General features: G+C 61.6%; 1 protein-coding gene across 8 annotated transcripts in view; it reads left to right on the plus strand.

Annotated features, from left to right (window-relative positions):
* Window positions 1-3,825: 3,825 nt before the first annotated feature.
* KIF21B (kinesin family member 21B) overlaps window positions 3,826-24,261 on the plus strand; it is a 43,958-nt gene continuing 23,522 nt past the window's right edge. For 4 of the 8 annotated variants that reach the window (XR_014260664.1, XR_014260665.1, XR_014260666.1 and 1 more), the window contains exons 1-11: window positions 3,826-4,542; window positions 16,733-16,955; window positions 17,224-17,406; window positions 19,667-19,816; window positions 19,915-20,049; window positions 20,300-20,467; window positions 20,755-20,870; window positions 21,333-21,528; window positions 22,604-22,802; window positions 23,619-23,682; window positions 23,762-23,962. Coding sequence is in view for 3 of the 8 variants with exons in the window: in XM_082450209.1 (XP_082306335.1) it covers window positions 3,890-4,542; window positions 16,733-16,955; window positions 17,224-17,406; window positions 19,667-19,816; window positions 19,915-20,049; window positions 20,300-20,467; window positions 20,755-20,870; window positions 21,333-21,528; window positions 22,604-22,802; window positions 23,619-23,682; window positions 23,762-23,962 (2,288 nt within the window). In the remaining 5 variants the exon portion in view is untranslated. The remainder of the gene's footprint in view (window positions 4,543-16,732; window positions 16,956-17,223; window positions 17,407-19,666; window positions 19,817-19,914; window positions 20,050-20,299; window positions 20,468-20,754; window positions 20,871-21,332; window positions 21,529-22,603; window positions 22,803-23,618; window positions 23,683-23,761; window positions 23,963-24,261) is intronic. The other 4 variants (XR_014260667.1, XR_014260668.1, XM_082450210.1 and 1 more) reach the window with 1 other exon arrangement.

Below are 24,261 nucleotides of genomic sequence, written 5' to 3' on the forward strand. Positions count from 1 at the left end.
CTGCAGACACGTACCTGGCTCCCGGGGCCCCTCCACCGAGCAGCCTGCAGAGGCTGGAAACTCTCCCCCTCCCAGATCAACAAGGACCCCCTTGGGTGGACAAACCTCACCGCCACACCCCCTGCTCCCAGCCTCACCCACGCTCATCTCTGACTTCCCGTCAGTCTTTATGACCAATTCGCCCTCTGTCCAGTCAGAGGACAGGGGCGCATAGAAGGGATGGAGACTCTACGGGAAAGGAAGGAAATTCATTTCTATCCTGTGCAGGGCCTGGTGCTGGGCGCTCCCCCCACCTTACCCCTTTTGACCTCATAATAGACCACGATGAGGCGGGTGTGACCGTCCTCGTTTTGAGGTTAGGGAACTCGCCCAGGTCACACAGCTGCAAGTGGCAGAGCTGGACCTGAACCCAGATCTCTGTGACTCCGGCTTCCGGGCTGTCTTCTGTTATTTTGTGCAGACTTTACTTTTACGCAAGTCATGAGCTCACACACAGCCCAGGCTCGGGCGTTCGGCCTTCGTGTCCTATCACGCTGTGGTGGAAACTGCCCCCTCTGGGGCTTTTAGTGCCAGCTCAGAGGCTTCCTGTGTGACTCTGGACAAGTTTCTTCACCTCTCTGGGCCTCAGTTTCCTCACCTCTCTGGGCCTCAGTTTCCTCATCTGAAGATGACGCTGTTGAACTAGATGACCTTAGGGACTCTAGGATTCTGGGACATTGAGGCTGCCCACACCTGCTCCCGCCTTTGGCTCTAACACTGTATTAGAAAGCACTGCAGAGAAGAATGGACGAAGATTCCGTATTTGAGGTTACGTGGCGTATTAAACCCTCATCAACATCTGAAACCAAAAATAGTGTGTTGTTGTTGTTTTTTAAAGACTGTCGGGTATTTGTAATCCACAGCAGTTCTCTCTTTCTTGCTATTTATAACAAATTCTGGTTTCCTCTATGGCTAGGTCTGTCTCTTTCCATAACAGAGGAAGTCAGGCTGCGCCCTCGCTGAGCAGAGGTCCCCACGTCTGCACCCCAGTAGGCCCCCTCTGGGGTTCGGAGCTCCTGCTGGCGAGCAGGACTGGTCTCTGTCTCCGGCTGGGCCACCTGCCAGCAGGGTGGGCTAAGGCCTGATCCCCCAGGAACCCTGCTGGGCAAGGCTGGAGGCTGCAGCTGGAGGCCGGGAGCTCTGTATCCCGCAACCCCAGAACTCCAGGTCAACGCTCAGATACTTCCTCCAAATGCCAGTGCCTGGTGCTAACGCTAAAGAAGAACCACAGAACGGGACTCAAGTTCAGGGCCTAAGGGTATCTCTTAGGTGTTCTGATTTGTTACTGTAGGGTTGCAGTTGAGAACCAGGCCGACCTGAGAGATCTGGGCCAGACGGCTGCCCCCAGGTGCTGCCGGAGTATTGTCACCGCAGTGGCACGGGAGCCTCCTGCCGCAGAGCTCCCCCCACAACTCCCCAGGGTCCCATCTGCCCCGACGCCCACCGCTCCTGTCGGGAGAGATGATGGAGGCCCAAGACGCCGGGGGAGGGCCTCGGCTCGGGACAAGAGCTGAGGCTCAATCTGCAGTCCAGTAGGGGGAAGGATGGGGCCAACACAGGGTTGTGTGTGTGTGTGTGTGTGTGTGTGTGTGTGTGTGTGTGTGTGTGTGTGTGTGTGTGTGTGTGTGTGTGTGTGTGTGTGTGTGTGTGTGTGTGTGTGTAGGAGGGTGGGAGATTACGCGTGCAGGCAGCTGATGCAGAGAAGCCTCAGGGTTTGGGAAGGAGGGAAGGAAAGAGGGGCAGCGGGAGGAGGGGGTAGGGTGAGAACACACCTGAGAAGGAAGCAGGGCTGTGCTGAGGCTGGACACCCACTAAGAGGGCGGGCGCCATCCTAGGCTTCCCCGGACCCTCTAACTAAATCTGCCCAGGCTGTGGTTTAGGCCTCTTTACTACCCCTAGGATCCCCATCTGACCTCCTCGCCTCGGGACAGCAGCTCCAGGAGTCTGGACATCTAGTTGCCCTGTTGGCTCCCTGATGGCCCAGGAGGGAGCCGCCCTGAGGCCCTGACCTCTAGGAGGCCTGACTTTCCATCCCTTGTGCCTCCCTGCTCCTCCTGGCTCGACACCCTGTGACCTGGAGGGATGGGGGGTTGGGGGGGGGGGGAGACAGCGGCTCTGGCGCCATTTCCCAGCAGTGAAGCTGTGAGTCAGAAGGTCACCTACTCTCGGAAGTCAGAGGGGACCTCTGGAGGCAGGAAACCAGAGTCGGGCCCCGGAGAAGCCCAGAGTCTGGTGGGCAGGAGAGCAGCTTTGCAAAATGCAACGTTGTCATCCGAGAGCACAAGCCTGGAGCACAAGCTGGGGAGCTGTGCTCCCTGGGCAGCTGCTCGGAGGTGATCTGGGAGCCGGGAACCGGACGCGTGAGGTCAGATCCTGGGTCTGTTGCTTATACGCTGGGTGAGACTCAGTGTCCCTGTGGGCAAAACTGAAAAAGAATAAAGCCTAGCTCACAAGGTGGTGAGCACGAAATGAGAACACGCATGTAAAGCACCTCGTTTGTGTAGTTGGCCCCTAAATGTTAGTCTCCTCCCCACCTTATCTTGGTTGGAAGAGAATGTGCAGCATCTCACTCCTCAGCAGTCTGCTGGCCTCCTGCTCTGGCAGGAGTAACCTACTGGCCCCAGAAAGACCTTCCTCTAGGTTCAAATGCTAGTGAAAGGTGCAGGATTCCCCCCGCCCCCGGACCTCCCCCATTCCCCTGCCCCTCCTCCACCCTGGGGCACTGCTGGGGGTGCTGCTCTCTTCCATCAGGACTGGGTAGTGAGTAGGGGGTGTTGATTGGCCCTTGAAATGTGCCCTAGAAATTATCTTTATTTTTTGGTTTGACCATAGTAGGTCAAACCAAACTGGGATCTGGGCTACGGACGGAGCAGTTATCTGTGGGTTGGGTGGGGGGGGGGAAAGAAAGGGGGATGGCACCAAAGATGCTTCCTCAGCCCCTAACCCCTACCCTTTCCAAAATCTCTGGCATAGTTTCGTCATCTGTGGGCGATGCAAGAGGCTTGGAGTCAGACTCCCCTTCCTCCCCCGCCGCCCCCCCGCACCCCCAGAGCGCTCCTTCCACATCTGGAGCTGCAGCTAGGTCCTCCTCTTGGGCTCTTTCCAGGCAGGGAGCTGGTTGAAGTGGGGGCGGGGGGAGGGCAGCTGGTGAGAGGCCCCGTGAATGGCCCCAATGTTGGGAGCTGGGGGGCAGGGAGAAGGGGTCGGGCTCAGATGGAGGGCAGAGGGACTGGAAAGGCCACTGTGACTTCCCACGGCACTGGCCACCTCCATCACTGCCCCGTGTTTCAAGTTCCCAGGGCTCCCCTTGTCCTTTATACCCAAACGAAGGCAGCTGCCCTCCACACCCCCTTCCCACTCACCTCCGCACAACCTCTACCCAGGTGCCCGGAGCTGAGTGCCCCCTTTGTTCCCCGTCTCCCTGGGGCAGCTCAGGCCTCCCACATTGACCCTCTGCCCCCATGGCCACAACAAGCAGTGTGAGCTAGGCGGGGAGCGGGGTCATCTGTGGGTCACAAAGGTCACTGGAGCCTCCGTGGTCTCACAGAAGGGAGGGGCCGTCTGGCCGGGGATCAACCCAAAGATGAACTTTAAAACGCTGCAGGGTGTAGGTGGAGGGAATTTTAGTTAGACATTAGCAAGAATCCCCCTCAGTAAAGGTTGGCAAATTCACTGGAATAAATGCAGAAGGGAGGCCTTCCCGGCGCTTTCAGAATACAAACCGCCAGGCGCTGTGGGACCCTTTGCAGAGAAGCGCTGGGCCCAGAGACCCGGGTTCTTACCCTGGCTTAGCCACTAACTCCTGTGTAACCTCGGTAGTTCCTCTCTCTGCGTCCCGGCTTCCGCATTAATGGGCTGGGGTCCCACCGAGGCTGAGGGTCTGCGGCTCCGGGGTCCGAGGCTCCGGTGCGGTCAGCTCCTCGGCCCGCGTCCCTCCGTGACCCCCAGGCCACCCGCCCAGGCCCCCAGCAAACGCGTGGACATGAGGCGAGGGGTTCCTTTAAAGGCTTCCGCCCTGCCCCTGCTGCCGGCTCGGGCCTTCGATTGGTGCAGCAGGCTCGGGGGCGGAGCTAGGGGCGGAGCCGGGACTGGTTCGGGGGCGGAGCCTCCGCGGGGCCGGCCCCCGCCCCCTTTGTTCGTGCGGCGGCGGGAGGCGCTGCGGGCTGGAGGTGCGCGCGCGGGAGCCGCGCCGTGGGGAGCGGGTCGCGCCCGGGCTGTCAGCTGGCTCCGCGCCGCCGCCCGATGGCTCGAGGGGGCGCGCGGGCCCGGCCCCGGGGGTCCTCCGCCGGCCGCGGGTGAGCCCTCCGCCGGCCGCCCGCGAGCATGTCACCTCCAGCCGCCGCAGCCTCCGTCCGCAGCGCCCGCGCCCCCGCCTCTCGCAGCCGCAGCCGCAGCCGCCGCCCGGGGCATTGGCCCCCAGGCCCCCGCCCCTGATCGACGCGGGACCCGGCGTCGGAGCACCATGGCGGGCCAGGGGGACTGCTGCGTCAAGGTGGCCGTCAGGTAGGACGGGCGGCGGGGCGCGTGCGCGGAGGACTCGGCTTTGTCTCGCGTGGGCGCGGGGCGGGGGTCCGGGGGTCCCGGGGAGCCGCTCGACCCGCAGTCGGCGTCCGCGGAGGTCGGGCTGGCCAGGCTGGAGGGCGCCGCGTGCTGGCCCGGCCCCCGCAGGGATCGGCGGCCCCGCGGGCGGCTGGAGGTGGCTTTGTTTGGGTGGTAATTTCGGGCCCCTCTTGGGAGCCCTTAATGATCAGAAAATCGAATAAACAAGGAAATCCGGTATTTCACACCCAGCCCTGGCCCAGGCCGGAGCGTCTGTGTGTTTCCTCTTCGCCTCCCCACGGGCTGCTGTCTCATGCGGGCACATTGGATGGGGGGAAATTTCCCTGCATCCACCCTAGCCGGCTGGTCCTGCGCTCTTGGTCCAGCTGGGGAGGCAGCACGTCGCCCCCGGGCCGGTTCCGCAGACAAAGATCGAGTGCTGCACGAATGGAAGGGCTGGGATGGGGCCTTGGCCCTCCTTGGGGAGTCCGCCGCTTTGGAGAGAACCCTGCCGGCCCTGTCCCAAGAGGGGCTGGGTCTGGGGAGGGAGGATGGGGTGTCTCCGAGGTTCTGCCTCTGAGAGGGCAGGATGCTGTGACGCTGATGTGGGCATCAGCCTCAGGCCTTCAGACAGAGCTGAGCGGGGCGGGGTCGCATGGACTTACCTGGGACTTGAAGGGACACAGAGGAAGAAGTGAGGTGGGCAGAGGACAGGGCACCTGGAGGTGTGGGGCTTTGTGTTGGGTGGGGGCACTTCATGCCACGTCACCCCTCCGTTTTTGATTTGGGCTTTTCTCTTTGAGGGGGTCTGATGGTGGGAGAGTGCCAGTCTGGGACTGGTCACCAATGAAGGGATGGTGGAGGACATCATTCAGCCCTGTGTGATGGGGGTGGGAGTCTGAGTCCGGGTCTACGGTGGGTCTGAGCAGGTCTCTGGTTTCCCTGGGTTGTAGATGACCCAGATTCCAGGATTCCAGGGCAGTCACTCAGAGATGACTATGGAAAACACCCCAGGGCAGGTGCCGTCACCCCCCCCCCAGCCACCTGGCCAGCCCTCTGCAGCCTGGAGGGGGTCAGGGGATGGCTGATCACAGCTCTGCGTTGAGGGAGGGAGACCGAGGTGCCCTCCCCCCACGTCCCCGGCTGCACTCAGAGCATCACTGGGCACAGACCTGTTGGCCCCGGACGGCCTGAGACAAAGAGGAGCCCCAAAGGTGCCTGGTGGGCCGGCTGGGCGGGGCCAGGCTGCTGCGTGGTTGACCGTGCAGCAGGATCCTCTGGGGGGCGAGGGCGAGGGCACGGTGTGGGTGGGCGTGTGGGAGTGGGAAATGTAAATAAGACAGCTGCAGCTGAGTGGGAGAGTCTGGGCGCATCATAAAAGGAAACTGTGAACCAGGGCTGGGAAGGAGGGGACTTGGGGTGCCCCTCCCAGGGGGCTTTCCTTTAGACTCCATCTTACCCGAGAGAGCCAAACAAAGCCCCCCCCCCCCCCGCCACAAGCAGGGCCCCCAGGCTAGACTGGGGCAGGGTAAGATGTGGGAAAGCCCACGGCCTTGGCACCTTGTGCAGGGTGTGGAAGAGCTGGTGTTCCCTTCCCACCACCGCCAGAAGTTCCCGGGACCCTTCCCGCCCAGAGGGCATTGTGCCTGCCCACTGCTCCGGCTTCTGCCCGTGACAGGCGTCATCTCTGCTTCCACGGAGATTGCCCCGGGGGGAGCCGGACGCCCCCACTCCTTGCCTCTGTTGCTGATCTGGACGGAGGGGTGGGGAGATTTGAGCATCAGAAGAGCCGGGCTTTCAGGGCCTCCTGGAAGGTGAAGGCCCCACCCACTCCTCCCCTCCCACCCCAGCCCAAGCGCCCAGCCAGGCACACGCCAGACCTCAACGCGCAGCTGGCCGTGGAGGGCAGACAATGCCTGGACAGAGCCCAGTTTCTAATCAGAAAGCTGAGGACAGGACCTGGCTTGGGCTGGGGCTGGGACGGGGAGCAGATGGTGCCACTGGGGGGCTGTAGGGGAGAATTCTCCGGGCTTTGGGGTCCCCTTCAACCCCCCATCCCCACCCTTGGCAATCGCTTGTCCCACTTAAAGGATTGGGTGGTGGGCTGGAGTAGCGTAGAGCATTGCTGGGAAGAACCAAGGATTTGGAATTGCCAAGAGCCTAGCCCAGCAGCGCGCCAAGCTGTCTTTTTGGAAACCCTTTCTTATATCTAACTGAGAATAACTAAAGGCAAGCCCTGGGTCCCACTCTTGAGACAGGGAGGCCGGCAAAGAGACAGACTTGGTCTGGGGGCGGGTGTGTGTGTAGGTGTAAGGGTGGAGGTCCGGGAGCTGCTAGACTAGGTAAGAAGTGCCAGGCCCAGGGCTCTTGGCCCTGTAATCTCTCCAGATGAGGATCACAGCTGGCTTGTCTGCGGAGCCACGGGGAAGGCCAAGGGGGTGCAGAGCCAGAGGAGGCGACTTTCAGGACCTGGGGCTATGGGATAAGGGGAGAAGGTGTACGTGTGAGCAGACCCCAAAGCCCCACCCCAGGCCACCCTGGAGTCTGGCCCATCTGCCCCTGAACTCTGCCCCGGGACTCCCAGGCCAGCCCCTCCAGCCTGCCCCGTGATACGTTTATCCATAAATCTCCTCGTATGATAAGGACTCTCTCAGCTCCTCAGCTCCGAGGCTGGCCTAGGGGCCCGCTTCTACCTGGGGCCGGGGTTTGGAGGGGGTGCTGGGGAGAGCTGACCTGCCCCAGGCTGCAGAAATATGGGCCTGACTAGTGGGGGGAGAAGGGGAAGGGGTGGCTGTTAAGAAATGCCAGTTGGCAAAGTTGAGATTGGGGAAGGAAGCCAAGTCACGTGGTGCATTTATTTAAGACCCTTTCAAGCCCCCTGCTCTGAGCCCCCAGCCCGAGGGGAGCCCTCAGTGTGGCCTAACCTCCTTCCCCCTTATCTTTGCCTGGTTTCCTTAAGCTTCCTTCCTTAGTCTGCTAGGGTGGGGACGGGGGCTCTGCCGGTTCCACATCCATCCCTGGACACTGCAGGGTCAGGCAGGGGCTGGAAAGGGGATGGGGAGCACCAGCCGGGGGCCCAGGGACAGTCAGATGGCACCCCTGCTCTCTCCCTCGGGTTCTCTAGCTGCAGTTATTCCCCTGGATCCAGGCTCCTCTGAAGTCTTAAGTCAGTGTCTGTCTAAATTTTGAATCAAGAGAATTGGTGGTTTGGGACAAAGACACTGAAGACAGAAAAAACTGAGTGAGGGTGGGGATGCCGTGCCTTCAGAGCCCCCCTTCCCTGCCCCCTGCCCCCACTCTGGCGGAGTCCAAGGCCAGTCAAGGCCAACCAGTGCCCTCTGTGGCCCCTGCTGTCCAGTTCACAGACCTGGGAAACTGAGGCCCAGGCAGGGCCTCCTGTGGCCAGTGGAGACCTGAGAGTCTTGGTGGCGGGCTTCTGCTGCAGAAATAGGGCTTACGTCATCACCAGGAAGTGCAGTGTAGTAACCGCAGGCCCCGGAAGTGTGCCCCCCACCCCGCCCCAGCCAGCCTGCCTGATTGGCTCTCAGCTTTTGAAGACCTCATAGAGGGGGGTGGGGCGGGGGCTGAGGAAGTGGCTGAGGTGACATGTGCCTGGCACCCTTATTCCTACAGCTCTGGGGGCGGAGGGCAGGGCTGGGGCCCACGAAGTCGGTTACTGGCTGGGTCATGGGGCCCCATTTCTGTTTCTCCTTCTGGGCCTCAGTTTTACCCACTGTAGAATGGGATCAGCGCTTTGTTCTGGTTTGTCCATTTGTGAAGAGGAGCGGTTTGGATGCAGTAGAAGGTGGCCCGTCCTTAAAGGGTGACTCTTGAGAAGCTAAGTGTGAATAAAATGTTTTAAAAATAAGCCCTTAAAGTGTACCTAAGCGGTGTCTCTCTGGGTTAAGCCACAGTGACTGGTAGGTAAAAAGAGGAATTCACCTCAAGCCCTTGGATCGATTGATTGCTGATTGATTGCAGGAAGCTCACTGTGATGGAAGGACTGAGCTGGGAGGGGCTGGGCGCTGCCATTTCCTGCATGCTCACTGAGCGCCAGGTGTCACGCCTGTGCTGTCCCACGGGAGCCCGCGAGGTGACGGATGTCATGCCCATCGTAGAGATGGACACAGGCTCACAGCACTAAATGGAAGCGTCTGAATTTGAGCCCAGGGCACCCTTGCTTCCAAGCACGTGCTTCTCACACTGCTCCACATGGCCTCCTCGTCCGGCTGCTAATTAGCTCTTTCTGGGCACCTCTGTGCCTCCGTTTCCTCCAGCGCTTTCCGCACATCATGGCCGTGACCGCGAACGTGGGAAGGTACTCGGGGAGGCACACAGGGCTGTGCAGATGTGACGGGTGAGGCCGGCTGGGCCTTCTCTGTGGGCTGCCTGTCCCCACGTGCTCCTAGTTTGGGGGAGTTTCTCCCCCACCACCACTGGGTGGGAGCCGCCCTTCTCCCTTTCCTGAGATACACGCAGCTGCCCCTGGAATTTGTTTTCCTGCCTGAGTGCCACCTTGCCACCCTCTAGGGAAGTTCCAGGACAGCCAAGTCTCCTCTTGCTCCCTCTACACCCACCCCCACCCCAAGTGCCCTTGGGCTCCTGTCTCTCTCCTTTAACCTCTAGACAAGCAGCTCCTTAGGAGGAGGCGGGGGCCCTGAGAGGCCGCTGGGCTCTGGAGGGGAGGAGGCCTCCTGCTGGGGCGGGGAGTGGGCTGGGATGGTCGGCCTTGACCCCGGGGGCTAATTCTCTGTCCCAGGGGGATGGGGCGGTGGAGCTCAGTGGCAGGGGCCACGGAGCCCACAGCAGGTGGCGGCAGTGTCCTGTCCTCTGGAGCACTCCCTCTCTCCCCTCGGCTGCTCTGGGAGTGGAAGGGATGGAGGGCCACGGTTCACCATCCCCAGGCCCCCAGATGCCTGAGCCCCTGTCCCTCTGCTATCCTCGGCGGAAGCCCGCCATCAGAGTGGTGGCAGAGGCCACCAGTCCTTCCTCTAGGCTGGACTGGTCCTTCCTGAGGCTGGAGTTAAGGTGCCCCGAGGAGAGCCTGGCAGGGCGGCTGGGGACCAGGGCCAGCGGGGTGGGGAGAGGCTCAGGCCAGGCGCCTGTTGCTGTGCATTCCTCAGCAGGGGAGTGCCCCCAGGGCCCAGTCCCCACTGAGCAGTCCCCCACCATATGCAGATGCCGGCACAGCTCTGGGCTCTGCCGCGTCTCCTGGGAGGTCATGGGAAACCTCTGCCAGATGCCCCGGGATGCCGGAGCACAGCTGAGCGGGCTTCCCTGAGCTGGGAACGCCCTCTTGCCAGGCCCTGAGCTGCTGCTCATAGGCTCACAGGCCTGCAGGCTCGCGTGGCCAACAGCAGGCAAGGGCCTCTGAAGCTCAGGATCGGGACTGGCCGCCCTCGGCCCCTCCTCGCTCCAGCTCCTGCCCTCCCAGCCCCTCTGCCCGCCTGCTTCCTCACCCGTGCCTGCTTCGGCCATTCTGGGGGTGCCTGGGCCCAGCTGAGATCCCGATGCCCTGGGGGGTTGTGGATAAGACTCCCCGCGCCCTCCCCCATTGGACGGCCTGTCCGGGCATTCCTCAGAAGTCAGTGGCCAGAACCCTGGGATGAACAGAGAGGGAGAGAGAGAGAGAGGTTAAGGGCATCCTCAGGAGGGAGTAGGGTCAGTGTGCTGAACCCCAGGTCTCCTGTAGGTTCCCTCTGAGTGTCTGCACCGCTCCCTGTGCTCCCGGGAAGATGTGTGAGGGCAGAAGTAGGCAGAGGGGGCTGACAGACCCCTTTCACCAGCTGAGCCCTGTAAACCCATGCCCTTTGACCCCGCCGTACAAAGCCTTCTTGTTTGGGGGTTCAGAGCCAGTCTTTTCCCTGCGGCAACCTCAGGAAGGCTGGGCTGGGGAGGGTCTGGGAGGCCAGGAGAAGGGCCGGTGGGAGGACACCTGGGCCCTCTGGCTGTCACGGGGCTCCCCACACTGCACCCCTGCAGCTGAAAGGGCCAGCACCCCAGGCTGGACCTGCCACCCTGCTTCAGAGAGGACAGGCCCCCACGGGAAGACGCTTTCTCTGCGCTAAGTCGGCTAAAGCCCCCCGGGTGTCTGGGAGCCAGACTCCCCTGAGAGAGCAGGGATTTTGCTTCCAGCCGCCTTCCCGGAGCTGGCAGGCTGCCACGGTGGGAGGAGGAGGGGGAGGAGAGGGCGCCTGGTGAAGTGGGTGCGGGTGTCCTCTTCTGCCGCGGAGGGAGGTGGGCGCCGTGCTCATGCAGGGAAGCAGCCTTCTGCGTCCTCGGCCCCCTGCTTCCCCTGCCCAGGCCTCGGCTTTCTTCACTACAAAATGGGGAAATGCTTCCCCAGCAGACAGCTCTCCGCCCTGCTGGCAGCTGTCAGCAGGATCATCTTTCTCCAGCCCACCTCTCTCCGCGCCAGGGCTGCTTAGAGGGTGAGGCCAGACTGGGCACAGTCAGGCTTGGTTTGAATTTCACCTCCACCATTAGGAGTGTGTGACTTCGGGCTTGTTCAGATTCTCCTTTCTGAGCCTCAGTAAAGAGGGGTCTTTACACATGACATGTGTTCATGCATGTAAAGGAGCTCCACACGTAGGTTCTCAAAAGATATTAGGTACTGTCCTTATCCGATGAGGCTTGGGTGGTATCAGTGACCATGATTCCAGAGGAGGAAGATTGCACAGTCTCCCAGGCTCCCCTTCCCAGGGCTCCACAGCCTTTGCAGGCAGGAAGTTCCTTCTGCCAGCTTATCTGAATCCCTCCCGCTGTAGCTGGTTTCCCCTTTGGTCTCGCTCTGTTACTGATGGGGACGAGCTGATCCCTGGCAGGTCATGGTATGGCTGAGTGATTTGGTGTGCCAGGCAGACAGGAGGTCCTGGGGCTCCTCTTGGTGTCCCCTGCCACACACACACACACACACTCACACACACACACACACACACACACACACACACACTTCCACGACGGAGGCCACGACAGCCCAGCCCCAGATGAAGCCAGGCACGCGACTGTGGGCTGGCCTGAGGAGGGGAGGCCGTGAAATCTGGGCAACCTTGGAAGCAGCACACCCCAAGACGGGGTGCTGGGCGTCCTTACTTCTCTGGGCCTCCCTGGGCTGTCCCACTTGCCCAGGGGCTCCTATTCAGGGTTCCAGAAAGGTGTTAGGGGGTCCTGAAGGAGAGAAGAGCAGATAGGCTTATATCCTTGGGGCTTTTTCCAAAGGGACTAGTTACATGGGCGACCGTGGCCATCTGAGGGGAGATTCTAGTCCGGGTCTGTGGTTCTTCTCAAAGACTTCAAGGTGAGGCCTGAGAGGGTGTCTCCCAGCCTGGAAGTCCCCAGAGTGACATTAGTCACAGGTGGGCAGCTGCATGCAGGCTGGTTCTCCCTCCTTCTGCACTGAATCTTCATGCCCACAGCCAGGAAAGGTGGTCTTCCTAGAAGACGTTGTCACTAATTAGCTATGTGACCTTGAGCTGCGTTAATTTCTCTCTGAGCCCTCATTTGTAAATTGCGGCGGGGGGGGCGATACCCCCCTTAGAACGTGTGCAAAGTGTGGTAGGTACAGCGACCAGCAAAGAGGCGTCTTGCTCCGTAAGTGCCGAGTTATTACCTACTGGGGAATCGAGTCAGCAGAGATGTAACGGGGTTCCAGGTACCAGCAAAAAAGGGTGTCAGGAATCAGACCATACACCACAGCTGTAAGAATTTTCTAGGATTCTGCAACAGTTCTTGGTTATTTTAATATCACAGCCTGTTACCTCTTGGAGAAAAGTAAGACTTCTTCGAGGGGAAAGAGCCTGGCGGCCTCATCCCTAGGAATTTTGGGCAAAGATTTGGGGGCAGGTCAATGAGGGAATCAAAGGAGGGACCGGAGGCAGCTGATTGGGCAGGACGGATTTCACCTGAGAAGCTGAGCTACACCCACTGCCCCTCCCCCAGCCCAAGGTTACTGGGCGGAGCCCTGGGCGATGATTGGCCGGCTTTGTGTGATGTCACCGAGGACGGGGTGGGGTGTGGGGGCTCCGGCCGGCTACCCTTTGAGGGAGGGACTTTTCCTCCTGGGCGGTATCAGCATCCCCCGGGCTGGCCTGTCTCCTCTGTCCGCTCCTTCCGCCCTGTGCCGGCTCCCCGAAAAGCCCAGGGACCGTTGAGCTCAGCGGCTGCCGCAGGCCTGGGCTCGGGCTGGCGGCCTCTGTCCCCCGCCTGGAGCACCAGCCCGTGTGGGGGCGGCCCCGAGCGCCCGCAGTTCCTCTGCGCCAGCGTGCGTGGACAGATACTAAAATCACCAGCCACAGCACCCCAGCTCCCGCCCCGTTGCGCACCGAGGACCCTGGGCCAGATCCCGCCTCCGAAGAGCTAGCGCCGGCCCTTCCTCCGCGCCCCCGTCCCACCCCCCCTCCCCCTCCCCCTCCCCCTCCCCCTCCCCCTCCCACCGCCCTCTCTGCGGGTTGCCAAGTGGCGAATAGACCGGGCTCTGTTCTGGGAGATTCCGGGCCTTTCTTAGTGGGGCCGTCCGCCCGCCCTCCCCCTGCAGGACCTGGAGAAGGGATGGGGGAGGTTTGGGGGGGATGGGGCTTGGGGTGAGGTGCCCGTGGGTGACATTCAGGGGGGTCTCTGGACGGAAATGATACTGGACGTTGGGTCCACAAAACTTTGACAAAAACAGGCAGCACGGTTTGCCAATTTGAGTTTCCAAATATTGCATTAAATCATGATTTATCTTGATTACTGAGTTTTTTCATGCTCCCTTAAATTTTGCGCTTGAGGCGAATACCTCAGTCACCTCACTCTGGCCCTGCATCTGGTCCACAGCACCCAGCGTCCATGGTTTACTGGCAAGACCCTGGAACCTGGTTCCCACCCCTGACCTCCCGCCCGCGCCCCAAGGGAGGAACAGGGCTGGGAGTGGTGCCATCCTGCCATCCTGCCACCCTGCATAGCCGGAAGCTGCCTCCTTCCCCTCATCTGGGGCGGTGATGCTGGCGGAGGGCCACTAGCTCTGAGGGCAGCCCACAGAAGTGACCTCACCCCAGGCGGGGCCGGGACAGAAGCTGCCGGAGGGGAGGGCGATGGAGTTCTTAGAAAGTTAAAACTGGGAAGAGGTCGTCCAGATGACACAGGAGGAAGCGGGGGCTCCTGGACCACAGGAGGATGGGGCAGGGGCTTGTCCGGGGCCCGTCTTTGTCTCCCGCCTGCAGGGCCTGGGTTCAGATTCTCCACTGGGCAGGGTGTGGTGGGCAGGAGCCCCAGGACGCTCGCCCCCGCTGGACTGTGCCTTGAAGGCTGGGCGCCGGAGCCCAGCCTGGCGCATGTGTGAGGCTGTGGTCGGACTCCCCCTGGCTGCCTCCTGCCCCTGATGGTGATGCGTGGAGGGAGTTTATATATCCATCTAGACATTGAGTTTCCCGGGCAGGAGGCAGCTGGACAAGTGGAGAAGCCGCAGGCTTCAGACTCCCAGCTTCCCTGTATTTACTGTGTGTGACTCAACTGCTTCAAGCCTCGGCTTTCCTCTCTGGACAGTGGGCGTTGAAATCCCTAGCTCATCACCTCCCTTAAGTGAGGTGGTCCGTGGCAGGTGCCTGGCCCAGCACCTGCCTGTGGAAAGCATGCATGCAATCTTCATTCTCTCTGCTGCCATCTCCAGTTACTCATTCAAGGCCCATTCCTGGGACTAACACGCCCCCCTCCTCGTCCTGGTCAGTGGCTTTGGGAACTAGTGACTCATCCTGGGCCCGTGTCCTCTGTCTCCCGGCTGGTACCCCATTCTTTGGGTAACAGTACTCACCCATCATGCCTGCCAAGCACACTGGTGCGTAGAATGGGCCCGTGTGGGGCTGTAATCTCTGTAATCTCTCAGTAATCTCTGACCCCAGAGGACCCCACAGCAGTATGTGCCAGGCTCTGGAGGGTCCCTCCTCTACACCCTGTCTCCTAGACTGCTCTTCTGGCCACCCTCTTGGTCTGGGGGCTGGTGGGCGGAGCAGAAGCTGGCCCCTTGTCGACTGGCTCTGCCCAGCAGGGCTGCTGCCCCCCTCCCCTGCTCCCACTGTCTCCCGGGACCCTGATTCGATTTCCTCCAATCACCAGCATTGCCATCTGCCTGTGGTAATTAAATGGTGTTTGAACTGGATCCAGAAATCCCATCACAAGCAGCCCACGTGGCAGGGAGGGCGTCTTTGGGAGCTGGTGCCGGCCAGCAAAGCTGGAGGGGCCTCAGAGGCTGCCCCCCGCCAGGCCCCCGGTCCCCCTGGGAGCCCTGGACACCCTGGGCCCCCCGGGCCCGAGCTCCTGATTTCCCGCCTGATGCCCGGTCCCCTCTGAGGTCACTGCCTGGCACGCTGGTCCCTGCCCCTCAGCCACATGAAGGACAGGAGCATCGAAGCAGCAGAGCACGCACCGCCCGGGCTCAGACCCTGCTGCCCCTGCTGCCTGCGGCTGGCCGGGCACCAGCTATTTCCTCATCCACGGTGGGGACCACAGCGTCCCCCTCGGTGTGGTCGTGCGTGTCGGCTGCCACCACCGGCGGTCCAGGTGGGAGCGCTGCAGCCTGGGCGTCTTACTGGCAGGTCAGGTTTCTGGTCTGCAGGTGCAGAAAGGATGGGTGGAATCCACAGCTCCCTTCCCAGCCAGAAACCAGTCTGGGGGGCACTGAGAAGCTGGAGTCTCACTACAGCCTGTCCAGGAACAGCTGGATTGGGGGAGGGGGTGGTAGCCTCCTTGGACGTCCGGACCTGGCAACGTCCATGGTGTAAGGACCTGTCCACACCTCAGGGGAAAGGCTGCTGAAGGAAGGCCACCATCCATGGGTATGAACTGGGCCTGGGGTTCTAACCACTTGCTCCCCCGGCCTCTTTAACCCCCTCGCAGCAAAGTGCAGGTAGCAGGCCCAGGTGAGCACCTCACCTGGCCTGCAGCTCTGAGGGGCCTCGGGGGCTGGACAGCCGGGGACAGGGGCAGGATGGCGGCTTGGAGGGCCCGGCTCTGCAGCGAGACGCCCCGAGGTCCTGGACGCCTGCCGGCCTGGCCCTCGCACTCTTTTCTTCTCCTGGTAAATGTTGGCTTAGGGAGAGGAATGCTGACAAGCAGCTCATTGTGAGAGCCCGGCAGAGGGGCTGGCTTTGTGAGCCCACGAGCCGCGGAGCCTACCCCCCGCCTTACTTTAGGCATCAGGAGGTGCTCCCTGCCAATCCCGACACGCGCATGCTCACTGAGTCACACTTGGTTGCCATGGGGACCTCCTCCGGCAGTGGCTGCTTGGAAGAGGGGAAGGGGCGGCGCATGGCGACGGCCCTGTCCAAGGCTGCGCCCCCCCTTAGCCCTGATGCCGCTTCCCTTCCTGTTTACCGGGGAGCCCCCAGGGTCTGGGATGTGGCCCCTCCTGGGGCTGGTGCCCCTGCTGGAGGTCCCTGCCTTTCTCCAACTTTTGCCTGGACCTGCTCTGCAGGGCTGTGCCTGGTCCGGCCCCCTTGGCTCCCTGAGAGGAAGGAGCTTGTGCCTGAGACCGTTCCTCCGGCATCTCGTAGAGGGGGGCGGGTCCTGAGCTGGGGGATCCCTGCAGCCCCCGCAGGCCTGGGCAGAGACGCTGATCTCCTGCGGAACGCAGCCCCGGGGGGGGGCAGCCAGGCCTCGCCCTTCCTTCCCCTCCCTGGTCTTGGGCTTTGCCTGCCCAGAAGGGGGCCAGCTGCCTTCTCTCCCCGGCTCTGTGGGACGGACTCACAGGCTCCAATTGGGAGCGTGTGCTTTAATGTCAGTCAGACCTGTCACGATCCGTTACACGACCTTGGGCGAGTCATTTAAACTCTCCCAGCCTCTGTTTTCTCATCTGTAAAATCAGGCAAATAATACATACCTCGCCGGTTTATGGTAAAGGATACATGAATTCATTTAGGTAAAATACCTTTAACATAGATTCGATACAGAGAGTGCTCGTAAAATGTTAGCAGCTGCTGCTTTGGGGGGTGTTGATATCGCTATTACTGTTATTGTTAGCGTAGTATTACAAAGCTGCCCTCGCCCTAGGTTTCCTTCCTTCTCCTCCCGCTTGTGGGGCAGGAGGGGCCTGGGGGAGTGGATGCTTGGTGGCAGGACGGGCAGGAGGGTGGCTGCAGTCCCCCCGCAGCTGGATCTGACCCAGGACTCCCCCCACCCCGGGCAGGATCCGGCCCCAGCTGTCAAAAGAGAAGATTGAGGGCTGCCACATCTGCACCTCGGTCACCCCCGGGGAGCCCCAGGTCCTCCTGGGGAAGGACAAGGCCTTCACCTATGACTTCGTCTTCGACCTGGACACCTGGCAGGAGCAGATTTACTCTACCTGCGTGAGCAAGCTCGTGGAGGGCTGCTTCGAGGGCTACAATGCCACGGTGCTGGCCTACGGGCAGGTAAGCTATACCTCCTCCCACCTACAGCCACTGCAGCCCCGGGCTCCCTGTCTGACGGGAGAGAGAGCTGCCCTCGGAGCAGGTGAGACGCGGCTGCAGTTTTGTCTGTGGTCCGAGGGTGCTGCTGCGTTGCTGGCTGTGGCTTTGGGACCAGGCCGGGCAGGGACCCAGGCTGGGAGGTAAATGAGGGGGACGCAGCCAGGGTCCGGGGCTCGCTGGCGCCTCCAGGGTGCTGGATAACACCCTCCTTCCGTCTTTGCCAACGCAGACGGGGGCCGGGAAGACATACACTATGGGCACCGGTTTCGACGTGGCGATGGCGGAGGAGGAGCAGGGCATCATCCCGAGGGCCATCGCGCACCTCTTTGGGGGCATCGCTGAGCGCAAGCGGCGGGCGCAGGAGCAGGGTGTGGCTGGGCCCGAGTTCAAAGTCAGCGCCCAGTTCCTGGAGGTACCGTGGCCTTGTGGGTGGGCTGGAGGGAGACGGGGGCAGCAAGACCTGGAAGCTGGGCTCCCCGCCAGGGCCGCAGGAAGAGCCTGGGGAGCCAGGGAGGCATCTGCATGTGATGAGCTTCCCGCTGCTGGAAGTATCCCAGCCGGAGCCGGAGGACCACCGGGTGGGACACTGAAGGGGCTCCCTGCCTCAGATGGAGCTTGAGTCAGTGAGAACCTGTAGGAGCTCTTCCAACCCTGACTGATTACAGCTCCGACATGTACCAGATATGTGACCTTGGGCAAGTCATTTCACCACTCTGCAAAATGGGGGTGATGACGCCTGTTTCCTAGGGGTTTCAGGGGATGATGAGGAAGCACATGCCCAGCACACAGTGAGACTCTAGTTGTCGCCCCTTCTGGCCTCTGCTGGGTCCTCCCCAGCCTCAGAGCGGCCTGCCCTGTCCCTTTCTGGCTGAGGTCCTTCCTGACCCTCTGAGCCTTCTCTAACCCCAGGGCAGGAAGGTCCTCCTGAGGGGCCTTTCTGGCATCTGGCCCTGCCTCTCCCTGGGAGGATGTCCGGGTGCCGAGCCCAGGGACCATGGCAGCTAGGGGCTTTGGGGGTGGGGAGGGGACCTCTGGCCTGACAAGGGGCCTCTCAGAAGCGTCTCCAGGAAGGCCGGTGGGCCTGGGTACTTCTCATGAGGTCCGGTGTCACCAGGCTCCTGCTCTAGCACAGCTGGACCGGGCAGCTCCAGTTCCCAGTGTCCAAACTCCAGCCCACAGACCCCCGGCCCTGGGACGTTTGCTGGGTGTGGAGCCACCCTGGGCTCAGACTGCACCCAGGTTGTCCTCGGGGGGAGAGATGGGGCCCCAGTCCTCCCCAGGTCTCGTGTCCCCCCCCCACCGCGCCCCCCGACCCCGGCCCCAGCGTGGCTCCCTCCTGGGCCTGCAGCGTGGCTGCTTTCCCCTTAGGGGACCTGTACTGTAGACTTGAGAGTTTCTCTTTGCTCTTCTGGACTTTTGCTTCTGATGAAGAGTCTGCCTCTGTGTGTGTATATGTGTGTATGTGCATATATGTGTATGTGTGTGTATGTGTAGGCATGTGCGTGTGTCTCTGTGTATGTATGTGTTTGTGTGTATATGTGTAGGTGCATGTTTGTGTATGTGTGTAAGCATGTGTATATGTGTGCGTCTGTGTGTGTGTCTGCATGTGTTCGTGCGTATGTGTACGTGTGTAGGTATGTGTGTCCGTATACGTGTATGTGTGTGTCTGTCTATGTGTATGTGTTTGTGTGTATGTGTGTTCTATGCTGTGTATTTCTATAAGCTTCCTCATCTCTTTGTTTTTTCCTTTCTCCATCCTTTTGCCATAGAGAGCCCTAAAGAGCAGTTCAGTACCTAGAAAACCCATGCCAAAGGGCAACCCACAAGGGGTTAAACGATGCCGTGCGTCTGTCCCAACAGACAGACAGACACCAAGGCCCCCACGTCTGCACCAGTCCCTTCCGTTTCCTCTTCCCCTTCCTGTGGGGTATTTCTGTCCCTTTAAGGCCATCAAAGCCTCGGATGTCCGAGGGCTGTGGCCTGCCCCCTCCCCCCACGGGATTCTGTTGGCTGCTGACCGGCTGCCCCTGCCCCGTCCCTCCTGCTCCCCGGCCCCAGCTCCCTGCAGGGTGAAAATTCCAGCAGGTGAAACTTTCCCTGCCAGCAACTCCAAACACAAGAGTCTGCAAGCCTGAGACCACCTGAAATGGGGTGATGCTTCTGGCCAGGCCACCTCCCATGGTGGCGTCCCCAGGCTGCCCTCCATCCCACATTCCTCAGCCCCCAGGGACCATGGGGATCGGATAGGGCGCTGCTCAGCTCTCCACTGAGTCCCACCTCCCCTCCCTCCTGGAGCCACACCCCCACCCCCCTTCCTGCCCTGTAACATCCCAGGCTCCTCCCCAACCACGTCACATGCTGTTCGTCCACGTGAGGGCTCGAGTCCCCTTGTCCCCCCCAGGTCCTTAGCCCCCTACCAGGGCTGAGCGCTGGGTGCCACTTCCTTGGGGAGTGGAAGGGCTCTCAGGAAAGCTCTCCCCGGGGCCCAGCTGCCCTGCCCTGTCCAGGGGAAAGATCCCGGAGCCGGAGCCCAGAGAGGGCCAGGGGTGGACAGGTAGCCTCCCAGAGCCTGGTTTCCACACCTGCAAAGCAGAGCTGGCCTGTGACACGAGAGAGCCCCGGGGGCCCCTCCGCACCCACCTGCACCCAGCGGCTGTCTTCCGCCCGCACAGCTCTACAACGAGGAGATCCTCGACCTCTTCGACAGCGCCCGCGACCCCGACGCCCGCCACCGCAGGTCCAACATCAAGATCCATGAGGACGCCAACGGCGGCATCTACACCACGGGCGTCACCTCCCGCCTCATCAGCTCCCAGGAGGAGGTGAGCATCTGAGGAGCCGCCCGGGGGCTGGGGGCTGGGGGCTGGGGGCTGGGGCCGGGCTTTGCAGCCAGCTGGTCCTCAACGTCTGCCCTCCGCAGCTGATCCAGTGCCTGAAGCAGGGCGCCCTGTCGCGCACCACGGCCAGTACCCAGATGAACGTGCAGAGCTCCCGCTCCCACGCCATCTTCACCATCCACGTGTGCCAGATGCGCCTGTGCACCCGGCCCGACCTGGTGAGCAGCCCGCGGCATGTCGGAGGGCGGGGTGGGGACGGAGCCCGGGCTCTGGGGGTTCGGGCTCACCCTGCCGGCTTGCGGACCTTTCTTTTCCTCGGGGGGGAGAACCGGCACATGCACGCAGTCAGATGCGCTGTGTGTGTGAGCCCCCCAGCCACGCTGCACCCCGAATCCCGAGGGCAGGGGCTGAGAGCAGAGGAGCCCAAGGTGGGCGGGGGCCGGGAGTCACACGCCCGCTTCCCTGCAGGTGAACGAGGCCATGACCGGGCTTCCCGACGGCGCCGCTCCCTCGGGCGAGTATGAGACGCTCACCGCCAAGTTTCACTTTGTGGACCTGGCGGGCTCAGAGCGGCTGAAGCGGACGGGGGCCACAGGCGAGCGGGCCAAGGAGGGCATCTCCATCAACTGTGGCCTGGTAGGCACGCGGCGGCCAGCAGGGCTCAGCCTCAGACCCTCCCAGGCCCCCCTTGGGCCGGCTACTGGCCGGAGCCCCATATGTCACTACTGTTGGGCCTCTGGACCTTCCCCCTGCCCCTGTCCCCGACTGCCTGACGTCACCAACCATCACATCTGCCTTTAAACCCTCAGGGAGCCTGAGGGCTGCTGGGGTCAGCGGGACAGGTCCTGCGGCTCACGAGTCGCTGGTCCCCACCCCCCTCCCTCCCTGAGTGCCCTCCACCGAGCGCCGCCTATCTCCCGCAGCTGGCCTTGGGCAATGTGATCAGCGCCTTGGGGGACCAGAGCAAGAAAGTGGTTCACGTGCCCTACAGGGACTCCAAGCTCACCCGGCTCCTCCAGGACTCGCTGGGCGGCAACAGGTACCCGCCCACCACCCCAGGGAGGGGCAGGGGTGAAGGCGCAGGGGCACACTGGTGGGAGGGTTGGAGCCAGAAGGCCCAGTGGACAGGGGGCCCTCCCGCCCCTGTGGGCCGCAGGCCTTGAGGTGCCCATCGGCCACTACGGTCGGACCCAGCTTTCTCGTCTGCACAGCAGGGAGGGATAGTCCTAAAGGTGGTGCTAGAGCCCAAATGGGAAAATAGACAGGGACGCTAAGGACACTCAGGGCCATGATTTCGGCGATGACACATCACGGCCTCCCTCGCTGTGGTCACCACTGTTGGAGTGGAAACCTGGGCTAGGTAGTCCGGATCCCCACGTCCCAGGTTCTGCCCAGGTCCTTAGGGCTTCCAGGCGGGAGCGGGATCTGCTCTGAAGTGATGCTCCTGGGCCAGCCATGCCCTCGTCCCTCACTCCCCACCCCACCGCCCCATGCTCCCCAGCCAGACCATCATGATCGCTTGCGTGAGCCCCTCTGACCGGGACTTCATGGAGACGCTCAACACGCTCAAATACGCCAACCGAGCCCGCAACATCAAGAACAAGGTGGTGGTGAACCAGGACAAGACCAGCCAGCAGATCAGCGCGCTGCGGGCCGAGATTGCGCGCCTGCAGATGGAGCTGATGGAGTACAAGGCGGTGAGCGGGCCCCCCCCCCCACACTGGGCCTCCCCGCGCCCTGGGCATCGCCATGTGCCAGCCACGGCACCCAGTGCCGGGCTCACCTGGTGGGTGACCTGCGCATACGAAGTCGGAGCCCTCAGGGCTTAGAATATAAGAGAAGGAAGAGCACACCCCTGGTTGCATAGATCTCATGTGTAGGGCAGACGCTCTGCTGGGGTTTCCCGCCTGCTGAATGTGCCGTGTTGGACCAGATAAGACTCTAAGCTGCGGCACAGGATGAGGAGAGTTGATGGGGACCACGTGAGTGGTCCAGCGTGCCTGGGGGATGCTGCAGGGGAGAGGGTTGGCCCTCCTTGCTCAGGTGGTCAGGGAGGGCCTCATGGAGGAGGGGACCTTTTATAGGATCTTGAGGAATGAATGAGATACCAGCAAAAGGAACTGTAGCAGGTGTCCTAGGATGCCAACAAGCCACGTGCAAAGGAACAGAGACAGGAAAAACAAGTGCCTTTGGGGGAGCGTCCCATTCTATGTGACTAAGGCAAAAGTCACCAGCCATGGCCCCTGGCCCGAACCTAGCACACAAGTGGGTTTTGGTTTGACTCGCCCTTTGCTTTAAAAGAATGCAACGTAGTTGTCATGCTTTCTGAAAATCAGGGAGTTTCCGTTTTTCTTTAAAAATTTGAAGATGTAACAATCTGGTGCCGAGCTGGCTGGAGTGGCCCAAGTGGCTGCCCCTTTTAGACTGAGTGCGACTCTGTGCTCCGATCCCCACCCCTCCCTGTAGTCTTACACCCAGACTGCCTTCCTCTTTCGTGCCAACCTCTGGGGCCCTTCGGGTTCCGACCCTCAGGTTCATGTCTGGGGAGACAGGAAGGTGAGCAGTGGAGAGGGAGGTGGAGTGAGAACGTCGTGGTCTGGAGTGGCTGGTCACAAAATGTGGACTTTTTGTCACTGGGGCCACGGCAGGTTTCTGAGCGCTGGGAGGTTGGCAGGGCCGCCACGCCGAGGGAGGGGCCGGGGCGGGGGTGGCAGGGAAGAGTATCATCCCCCACTCCCCGCCCCTCACCCCTCCCCCCGCCCCTCCTCCCAGGGCAAGAGGGTGATCGGGGAGGATGGCGCCGAGGGCTACAGTGACCTGTTCCGGGAGAACGCGATGCTGCAGAAGGAGAACGGGGCGCTGCGCCTGCGGGTCAAGGCCATGCAGGAGGCCATCGACGCCATCAACAACCGCGTCACCCAGCTCATGAGCCAAGAGGCCAACCTGCTCCTGGCCAAGGCTGGTGCGTCAGGTGCGCCAGGCTGGCTCCGGGCGCGGGTGGGCTGGGCCCTCCGACCCTCACCCAGCCCGGAACGTGGGGCGTGCAGGTTGGCGTTTTCTTTCTCTGAAAATGCGATCATATGTATTGTCCTATGACTCCTTTTCCACTTAGCATTATGCCGTAGGGATCTTTCTGTATTTTTTAAAAATTATTATTATTTTTGGCTGCGTTGGGTCTTCGTTGCTGCGTGCGGGCTTTCTCTAGTTGCGGCGAGCAGGAAATGCTTTTCGTTGCAGTGCTTCTGTGTGCGGTGGCTTCTCTTGTTGCGGAGCACGGGCTCTAGGTACGCGGACTTCAGTAGTTGTGGCATGCAGGCTTCAGTAGTTGTGGCTCGCGGGCTCTAGAGCGCAGGCTCAGTAGCTGTGGCTCACGGGCTTAGTTGCTCCGTGGCATGTGGGATCTTCCCAGACCAGGGCTCGAACCCGTGTCCCCTGTATTGGCAGGCGGATTCTTAACCACTGCGCCGCCAGGGAAGTCCCGGGATCTTTCCGTATTAAAAACATACAAGCCTACTTAATTCTCTTCAGCTGCACAGTGTTCCATATGTGATGGCGACGAATAATTTATCATAACAGCCTCTATTGATGGATATTTGCTTATTTCCAGTCTCGCTGTTACCAGCTGCACCTGTGTGCCTCTGCGCCCACAGACAAGTCCCTCTTTGATAGATTCCTGCTTGAAAAAGGCCCTGTTGGAGGCACTGATACAAGACCACCAGCTTGGAGCTAAGGTCCTCGCTGTACTTACTATCTTCTTAACTGTTCTTCCTCCCTGCCACCCCCTCAGGAGACGGCAACGAGGCCATCGGTGCTCTGATCCAGAACTACATCCGGGAGATTGAGGAGTTGCGGTGAGTGAGCCCCTGCACACCTGGGAGCCCGGGGGCCGAGGCAGTGCCGCTCACCTGCCCCCCACCCTCCCTTCCGCAGGACCAAGCTCCTGGAGAGCGAGGCCATGAACGAGTCCCTGCGTCGCAGCCTCTCTCGGGCCTCGACCCGGGGTCCCTACTCCCTGGGCGCGTCCCCGGTCGTCCCGACCAGCTCCATGGAGGACGCCTCTGAGGTCATCCGCCGAGCCAAGCAGGACCTGGAGAGGCTCAAGAAGAAGGAGGTCAGGCAGCGGAGAAAGAGGTGAGGGGAGGCTCCCCGCAGGCGGCCCCCAGGACCCCGTGCCCAGCAGGGGCTGTGCGTACCCCGGGTGACCTGGGGACTCAGTGGGCGGGTCTGGTTTGTGGGCAGAAGCCTCCCACCTTCCTCTGACGCTGGGCTTTCCCCGAGGAGAGGGAGGGTGGAGTCCACCCAGGGTTCATTCTGAGTTGGGGGCCAGGGGAGAGCAGTGGATCCCTGCAGAACCGGAGCCCAGCCCCCTACAGGGCCCTAGAGACGAGGCGCTCTTGCTTCCCCCATCCCCCCCGCCCCACCCACACACT

This window comes from Balaenoptera physalus (genome assembly GCF_965194825.1).
Source record: "Balaenoptera physalus genome assembly, chromosome: 1".
NCBI lineage: Eukaryota > Metazoa > Chordata > Mammalia > Artiodactyla > Balaenopteridae > Balaenoptera > Balaenoptera physalus.